General features: G+C 44.2%; 1 protein-coding gene across 4 annotated transcripts in view; it reads left to right on the plus strand.

The window, feature by feature from the left end:
- The window catches only part of LOC146714302 (diacylglycerol kinase delta), a 98,817-nt gene that overhangs the window by 83,754 nt on the left and 5,785 nt on the right, over positions 1–9,278 (plus strand). For 3 of the 4 annotated variants that reach the window (XM_085450764.1, XM_085450760.1, XM_085450763.1), the window contains 13 exons: positions 986–1,157; positions 1,241–1,366; positions 1,554–1,638; positions 1,717–1,824; positions 2,346–2,442; positions 2,571–2,678; positions 2,822–2,935; positions 4,258–4,392; positions 5,075–5,238; positions 6,185–6,290; positions 6,492–6,581; positions 8,678–8,791; positions 8,973–9,087. In XM_085450764.1, the coding sequence (XP_085306890.1) occupies positions 986–1,157; positions 1,241–1,366; positions 1,554–1,638; positions 1,717–1,824; positions 2,346–2,442; positions 2,571–2,678; positions 2,822–2,935; positions 4,258–4,392; positions 5,075–5,238; positions 6,185–6,290; positions 6,492–6,581; positions 8,678–8,791; positions 8,973–9,087 (1,534 nt within the window). The remainder of the gene's footprint in view (positions 1–985; positions 1,158–1,240; positions 1,367–1,553; positions 1,639–1,716; positions 1,825–2,345; positions 2,443–2,570; positions 2,679–2,821; positions 2,936–4,257; positions 4,393–5,074; positions 5,239–6,184; positions 6,291–6,491; positions 6,582–8,677; positions 8,792–8,972; positions 9,088–9,278) is intronic. The other variant, XM_085450762.1, reaches the window with a different exon arrangement.

Genomic DNA, 9,278 nt, shown 5'->3' on the forward strand with positions numbered 1-9,278 from the left:
GTGGTCAGCAGTATCCAATGTAGCACTCAGATCTCGTGGAACAAACACAGAGATGAGTCCACTACTAGAGGCCACAAGAAGATTATTTGTAACCTTGAACAGAAGTTTTTTTCTACAATAAATAACATTTTTATTACAGCTGCCTTCATCTCAAAAGTGAACCATACTTTTAATTTTTATTGCTTCATGAAAGTGCTTAGACTGAAAAACAGCCTAATATTTATGATTGATTGCTTCATAATTATGCATGATAATGTCGTCTCCCCCTAATTATAGCCTCTCCCTTCCCAGTCAGTCGTCTTGAACTGACGATTGCGCAGTAGACGAATTACTAAAACAAACCAAGCAGTATTTGTACTGCAAATAATAAACACATACAGTATCTAGGAATTCAAACTAAACAGAAAATAAGGATTGCAATGATAAACTAAGGACTGTCTGAAACATGAGGTCAAGTATAAAAGAAAAAGGTGGCTTTGCACACATTTTAAGTTTCCTCATGGGAGCTCAAGAGCAAAACATCATCCAGCTTTCTGTGCCTCTGCACCCTGTGGAGCCTTTTATCCAGAGATTGATGTCATTGCTTTAGAAGAAACAGCCCAGCCCTCAAAATGTCAGCATGATTTAAACTTTCTGCTCAGTAAAAGGGGAAGTGCATTGAATTTTTACCTTTGATTCAAAGTTCTGCGTGTAGCCGCAGTTCTGTCGTTAAAGGATGATAACTGCTGCCTCTCGCTGATGTTGCGCCGCTGTAGAGGGCTGCGAAGCAGGGATCGTAAAAAATTATGAATGAGAAGACGTTTTCAGGTTGAACACTGCTGCTTTGGTGATATTGTGATGCTGGGCTCCCGCTGCTCGTAAAATGTAACAGATTGATGGGAGAAGTCGGATAATATCAGGAATCCCACAAAAGAAGCCATCAAACAGCAGCATCCCAGGGCCTATTTCACAGGTTTTATAGGTTTTTACTTGTACTTTCATCCAGGTGGTGCCGGCGGGTACGGTGCCGAGCCAGGAGAGCGGTGGCTCGAGCCACGATGAAAGTGGCAGTGAGCCGGGATCGGAGGACAAAACGTACCGGTCCAAAGAGCAGCTGATGCTCAGGGCGAACAGTCTGAAGAAGGCGCTCAGGCAGATCATCGAGCAGGCCGAGAAAGGTAGGCCGCTGTTCTTCTCTCGTCATTTAGCGCACAACATCAGGGCTGGCTTATTTTGTAAAATACAAGCATGCTGCGTGCAGTTCACCGGTTGTCTATCATCATGTCAGTGGTTGACGAGCAGAACCGGCACACACAGGTCCAAAGGATGTCGTCTTCATCCTCCATCAAAAGAGAAAACAGCGAGGAGCTGAAGGACGCTGAGCCACGTAAGTTTGATCACAGCAGGGATACGCGCCACGCCAAAGTGCTCTTAGTTCACGCATTAGCAAATTAAAGAGTCAAAGCAGTGGACAGAGTGATTTCTCTTTAAAGCTTTGGAGGTTCCTCACTCCTTAAAAAAAGCCACCAGTTTCAATCTAAAGACGCTTCTCCTATTACCGCTGTTCTATCCAGGTCAAGGAAGTTTGAGTCCCACCTCTCCCATCGTCCTGGAGAAGCCAGAGAGCCTCAACACTGTCACCTTCAGCGAGGACTCTGTGTAAGCGCACACATGAGTACACACACACTCACACAAAATCAGGTATTAATAAACCGTCTGCATGCTTCATAATTACAGACAGTGCTCAGAGAAGTGTGTGATGAACAACTACTTCGGCATCGGCCTGGACGCCAAAATCTCCCTCGAGTTCAACAACAAAAGAGACGAGCACCCGAAAAAATGCAGGTAAAAAACCCCAACAAACACACAGACGCACAAACCTGATTATAAAGGGCCAACGGGGCAAAATGACGTGTAAGCACAATCCTCAAACAGTCAATTTATTTCAATGTCAAGTCAATAAAAATAAGCTTTCTAGCTTTTTTTCTAAATTGTGTGTCACCATAAATACACATCCATCAGGGTCAGTCGCATCAAATCTGTGGGGTTCAACCTTACACCCAATCTTGTCACTGCACTCTTTGTAAATGCCCACAGTAATCCCAGTTCATTACGCTACATGTGACCTACTAGTCCGTGACATTCTCAGTCATGCCAGTAAATAAAGGTGCATATCAGAAAGAAACGTCCGATCAAGATGACAAAGTTCCCCCAGTAATGACCACCTAAGGCTAGCAGCAGAAGAATTTCTGCTTAAATTGCTTCAGTTTTAGATTTTATGGTGTTTTTTAGTTGCACTTTGTTAAGCAACACATCAGTTTATCATATTGTGCTCAGGCCTGACTGGTTTGCTTTTCCCTCTGCAGTAGTCGCACCAAGAACATGATGTGGTACGGAGTCCTGGGGACCAAAGAGCTGGTCCAGAAGACGTACAAGAACCTAGAGCAGAGAGTTCAGCTGGAGGTAAAAAGCAGGCGTACATGAACACACACCCAACGGTTTTCTTTAGGGAAACAAATGTCTGTCAGCTGATTTCTGCAAACCTGCTGAGTTTTCCTCGTCTTGAAGCATCTCCTCTCCTCTGTCCACAGTGTGACGGGGTTCCCATGTCTCTGCCGAGTCTGCAGGGCTTGGCTGTCCTCAACATCCCCAGCTATGCAGGCGGTATCAACTTCTGGGGAGGCACCAAAGAGGACAATGTGAGTGTTGTCCAACCGGGCCTTCAGAAGCATTCTCAGTAAAAAGAAAAGACAAGAAAATAAATCAGAATTTTTACTTTACATTTCAAATTCATCTAAATTTGAATCTGACGGTGTTTGATTTTTATCGCTTGCACCTCCAGAACTTTGGAGCTCCGTCTTTTGATGATAAGAAGCTGGAGGTGGTGGCGGTGTTCGGCAGCATGCAGATGGCCGTGTCCAGAGTCATAAACCTGCAGCACCATCGCATTGCACAGGTAACACAGACACATAGAACGCTTACCTCTACATGTCTGACAGAGCCTTTTTAAAACCTCTTCCCTACATCAGCATCTTAGTTTGGCCTTCAAAAGGACACACTGAGCAAGTTAAACCACTGGTAAGGTTGGCTGAGAAGGTGAAAGTCCACAAGATTTCAGGACCTGCAAACACTGCACATCAGCTCTTATCAGAGGTTGAGCTTTAATAACAGGAAGCAACTCAAAACAAACTGGAATCAAATCCCGTCACTTTCTGCACCAATAAAAGACAAATATCAGATGCAAATATTTAATTTCCACTCTGAACCAACAGCTCCTTACTGTATATAAATAAAAACTCTCCACAGTCATCTACATATGAAGGATAATAAAGGAGGCCGTGGAGTAATTATAATATTTATATGGAGTCACAGTGTTTACATGAATGTGCAACATGAGTAATCTAAAATGTATATTCAGATCAAAATAGTCTTTGAATAAGCTACACACCGAAGATATTTTCATACACTGGCATTTATTTTAAATAAGAGCGTCCCAGTGCACCAATAATTCAATAACTGGAGGAGGATCACAGCCCAAACTCTCCCCCTGTGGTTGTACGCACATAAAGGCGAGCTTTCCTTTTCCTCTCGCTGTTGTCATCCTCTTTCAAAGGCATCCGTGGGATCTGCCAGGTGCCCACCGTCCCCAAAACCAGCTTGTTGCTTGTTTTCACTCACTCTGGTCATGGCCCCTCCCTGAACCTGGTTCTGCTGGTTTCTTCCTGTTAAAAGGGAGTTTTTCCTTCCCACTTTCGCTAAGTGCTTCCTCTTAATTGTTGCAGGATCTTTACCCTACAGTTTAAAGCACCTTGAGGTGACTCATTTTGATTTGGCACTACATAAATAAAATTGAACGATCAACAGATGTTTTTCACGGGGATTTAAAGCCCTTGGCACTTCAACGTAGTAGGCCTGGTATTATTTCCACTGTGCTGTTATCATGAATTATTTTGGCTGGGTAATCCTGCTAATTTAATTACAACTAATGACAAGGATCTTTTTGTGGCTGGTGAGCTTTCTTGGTTAGTACAAATTATCAGGCCTTGGTGATTTGGAAAATCAGAAGTTGTTTGTTCTGAGCTTTGAGGGCTGTCAAGAGGTATAAAATCCAACCGTGCAAGAAGAGCCCCAACCCTTAAACTTGCTGTTTTTTTTCACATGAATTGCTCAGTGTTCATCAGTAGAGGGCAGAGGAGGTCAGTTTAAGGGGTTAGCTGATAAAAAGCACTCAAACCCCCGCATCTGACAGCTGCTGTTTTCTGCTCTGCCGCTTCTCAGTGCCGCCAGGTGAAGATCACCATCCTGGGGGAGGAGGGGGTTCCTGTGCAGGTGGACGGAGAGGCCTGGATCCAGCCGCCCGGCATCGTCAAGATCATCCACAAGAACCGCGCTCAGATGCTCACGAGAGACCGGGTGAGCGCTGACGCACACATAAAAAACCTGCACCTGACACTTTGCATACCCATGTCTGCGGCATGCATGTTAAAACCAGCAGTGGCTGGAGATACTCCCTTTTCCTTTCATAAATATTGCAGCTGGACACTCAGCGCTCTGCCCGTGTTGTTGAGTCTTTCTATTTTGGGATTTCTTAAATCATATCCATACCCACTGTTTGTTCTCCCTTCATGCTGCTCAAACCTCTGAGAGCTCTCTTGAGCCAAGCACATTTGGGCAGTTTGTTTCCATGGTTTCCCCTCCTTAAGCACCACAGAGTTGGCTCGCTGGTTTTATCCTCCCTAAATGCGGCTTTATTCAGTGAAATAGTGACAGTTATGTGTCGGGTAAAGCTTTTCCCTGCTGGTTGCCTGCTCGAGGCACGATTATTGGCGAGTTTTTAAATTAAATTCATAATGAAACACTTTTCTTCCTTTGCTCCTTCATGAGATTAAAAAGATGTCTTTGCTGTTGTGTATTAGTCTTAGACGTGAAATGAAATGCACCCTGACATTTATTTCTACAAACCGCACAGTGACTGACAGGGGAACTCCTTCAAAGCAGACATCGGGTGGCTCTTGGATTTGTTTGAAATGGGCTTCTCTTTCAAAGATGGCTCAGCAGCACTAGCTTGGCTGAACATTGATCTCTTTACAACCAGGCGTTTGAGAGCACGCTGAAGTCGTGGGAGGACAAGAGGAAGATCGACAGCTACCGCGCCAGCAGGCCCCGCCTTAACTCCCAGCAGTCCATGGAGTACCTGACCGAGGAGGAGTGCGCCCAGGTTCAGCAGCTAGGCATCGTGGCCGACACGCTGATCAACAAGTAGGCACCGCTTCAGATTTTCTTCTCGTCTCAGCTGTCCTACAGTTTATTAGTGCGTGCTGACGCCACACAGTGGTTTTAAAAGCTGGATGCTGTTTTGTGGTCAGAAGAAAATGTTAAAAATACAAAAATTTAGCACTAAAACTGAAAAACACATCTCCTCTCTTCTTTACATCGAAGGTGGGGGAACTCCAGGCCTCGAGGGCCGGTGTCCTGCAGGTTTTAGATGTGTCCTTGATCCAAAACAGCTGATTTAAATGGCTAAATTACCTCTTGAAGTTCTCCAGAGGCCTGGTAATGAACTAATCATTTGATTCAGGTGTGTTGACCCGGGTGAGATGTAAAACCTGCAGGACACCGGCCCTCGAGTTCCCCATGCCCGCTCTACATTATTTTAAAATATATCATTCAAACATTGCAAACAGCTCAGTCTAACTGAGCTGCATCCGTCTGTGTGTGGAGACCATAAAGGGGTAATTTCCTCATCCCACCGCAATTAACTGGCTTATTTGCAAACTTGCGTTGAGCTTGTCTCCGTTGCACTGATGAGCTGTTTTATTTATCTTTTTCACATTTGCAAACAAGTAGTGTCCCTCTGCAGCTCCTTCGTCCTGTCTCAGTTTGCCCTGTTTATGATGATGTCTTCGGTTATGTTTCAAAACTGCCGTACTTTCAGGATGATAAATATTTTAATTACATTTGTAAACTTTCCTCAGATGTGGAGAAACGTTCGTAAAGGGAATTTCAATTCAAGAGAGATGTGTTACAAATAATTTAAGCGCACAGTAGAAGATGCTCCGGTTATATTTGAGAAAGAGGCAATACAATAATAGACAATAAAAGAAAGTAAATTCAGAGGCGGGTACGTATCAACAGGCTACAGCGGCCATAATTGTGCTTTTCTGGGTTTTTTTTTCTCACCATTTCCTGCTTTGTGCCCGCTCAGAATCCGCGAGGCGGCCAAGACACACAAGCTGGTGGAGCAGGAGTTGGCTCACGCAGTCAACGCCACTGCCCTGGTGCTCACAGAGGCCAAACTGTCCAGCCCCGAGGTAAGACACCGAGGCGGAGAGCAGATGGGAGTTTATTGATGGCACAAAATGACCAGATTTTCAGAAAAATGCTCAGATTTCATGTCAATTTAAAGGCTGTTAAATTTGCAGCCTGTTAACCTGAACTCCATCAGTGATGTCACCTCGAGGACGACGTATGTCTTCAAAACAGTCACTTTTGAATTTATTTTTTTTTCTCAGTGTCTGAGTCGCAGCACTGCAGTGGAAATTGTTAACAGCAGTAAAGTCCTCCAGGCTGAGACCAGGATGCTGCTCGATGGAAAACTACTGGTACGCCTCAGCCGTTCATCCCTCTCGTCTCTCCGTTCTTTGTTTCCCTCCTTGTTTGCGTTCGGCCCTTCATTTCCTCTGAAGCCATTCAGATATTCCATCTCATATTTCAGCTTCTGCTGTTCAACATGTTTGTTCAGTTTGTGTTCGCTGTAGCTTTAAGGAAATCTCACAGTTTAACGCAGTGAGCCTTTGTGCAGACGAGCAGATAAAATGAGAACTCTGCATATGACTACTGTATACTGAGTGTTAGTCGCTACTGGACGATCAATCTCACTGTGTAGGTAACCCTCTAGCAAATCTTCTGCCCTGTCATGAGTCAGTCAGGCGTATAGTTCATTCCCATTGGTAGTCAGGAGGCTGCGTTCACACTGGAAGCAGTTTGCTCCTTGAAGCAGATTGCTTGTCACTTTCGAGTAATCGCGACTTCCAATATATTTATTAACAGATCATATTTCATATATCCTTCACTCTCACTGGAAGTTGCTTCAGGCACTTACCTGGTTATCTGAGGTCCCGCTCACGTCCCATCATGGTGGTTGTTTCGTTCGTAATCAGCATTTCATTCAGTTTCGGTAGTTTCTGGTCACCACATCGCTGCAAATCACTTCCAGTGTGGATGTGGCTTTAAAGTTTACATTAGTTTAACTGCTTGTTAATTTATTTGGCTTATTTTGCTCGGCACTGATACAAGTTACCTTTTTTTTCATTGCTCTTCCTGTGTGTACACCCGATAAGAAATAAAGACTAGAGCATGGCTCAACAAAGACCAGAAGGAACAACTCCCTTTGGAGAAAACATGCTCTGGCACCTTCAATAAACAGTTCCCGTAAATAACTAGTTTCAGTGTCAGCAGTAATGATGAGACATCTTCCTGATGGCCTTCTAGGCAGAGTTGAAAGGAAAAAGCTTAATTTGACTTTGGCCAATAAATGGAAAAGGAAACTGTGGGGAAAGAACACAAACACTGGACGGAGGAAGATTAGAAACCAGCCTTACAGACCCATTAATCTAAAGTTTGAGGAGTTGTGGTCAAAACAGAACAGAGATTCGGAACAAATAGGTGCTGGAGGAGCTCAACAATAACTTTAAAGCATGGTGAAGAAATCCAATAGTTTGGTTGCAGAGGGGGGGGAAGGTTTGTGTAAGAGAAACTATTGTTGAAACAAGGGAGGATATTGCTCCATTTTTCAACACGAGCCATACCCTGTGGCGATGCCAGTTTCCTCCCACAACAGGAAAATGATCCAAAACAAAGCTCCAAACTAGGTAAGAACTATTTCAAGAAACAGTCAGCTGGTATTCGGTCTATGTCCAGTGCAGTCACCAGATCTCAGTCCCACGGAGCTGTCGTGGGAACAGCTCGACTGTATGGTGTGTCCAGACATTTCAACTTGTGGGTGGCACTTCATGCACAGTTGGACAAATTGAACAATCCTTTGTTCACAGCTAGAGGGAGAAACCGAGAACAGCATTAGTGCGTGCTGAATGGCTCATGGCGGTGCCAGACAGCATTGGCTGATGGCTCAGATGATAGCCTTCTGCTCATCCTTCTGGTAAATCTTAGATAAAGCACATTTAAGTTGTTTTAGTCTTGCTGCAAGCCGCCTTGCAACCCACCTCTACTTCTTTTGATGCTGTCTTTAACACGTCTACATGTTAGAGAGTGTCAGATACAAATTTCCTGGGGATGCAGTTTAATCTGCTTCCTTTTTTGAAGTATCTAAAAGCCATTTTTTTTAGTTAATAAACAGGGTTTAACTTTCGCTTCCTTTAACACTGAATGGTGAACCACAGGTAGGGATTTTACTTCTGTAAACTTGTTTTGATGAGAGATGAAATGAAGTGAACATGTGATGATTACACAGGTGCAGGTGCAGCAAAATATTAGCAAAATATACAAAATATTTTTCCTTTCAAAGAAATTGGAAGTAACCACTGTTGACACATTAACAGGTGTTTATGCATTTGTGAATCAGAAGGGGTCAAAAACACGCAGAACAGGTGTTGACTTTTTACCAACTTTCAGAGGGTTAAATGTCAAATGTCCCATTCTGATTATAATTGAACTCTTCTTCACCTTCTCTCTGTCTCAGTCGGAGTCTCCAGAGCGAGAGGAGCTTCGCTTGACTTTGAACAGCCTCAGCGCCGAGCTTCACAAGCTGGATGACATCCACTGGATCTGCCCGCTCATGCAGTGCACCGAGGAGGTGGGATGGGATGCAGTGTTTGTTTGTGTCAGAGAGAAGCCGTGGCATTATCGCAGACTAACAACCAGCAAAGTGCCACAGTGTCACTTCTGTTGCTCAGTAGCAGCCCATCTGCCTTCACTGACGACTTTCACATAGCAAAATATCCCTCACTGTGTACCCATCAATCTCTTATTTCTAGGACTCAGTGAGGAGCAGCACTAAGAGCAGCAGCAGTATGAAGCTTAAGATCATACCTAAGGGGAAGAAGGAGAGAGAGAAGCTCCACAAGCAGAAGTCCAACAGTTCTCTCTCAGGTAAAAGATCTTAGCATGTCAGCATGCTAACAGTTAAACTAGTTTGTTGACCACAGCAGGAACAAATTTATTGTGATCGTGTCCAAACATTTCGCAGTCTTGTTGCCTTTGAAATGGTTGCTTTGAAGACTGGGAGCAGGTTTGCAAGCACTCGCAGCCAGTTGTCGTCTTCGAAGCAACTTTGGTCTGTC

This window comes from Copadichromis virginalis, linkage group LG3 (assembly GCF_057382275.1).
Source record: "Copadichromis virginalis isolate Kocher_CV1m ecotype Utaka linkage group LG3, C_Virginalis_male_GT1.1, whole genome shotgun sequence".
NCBI lineage: Eukaryota > Metazoa > Chordata > Actinopteri > Cichliformes > Cichlidae > Copadichromis > Copadichromis virginalis.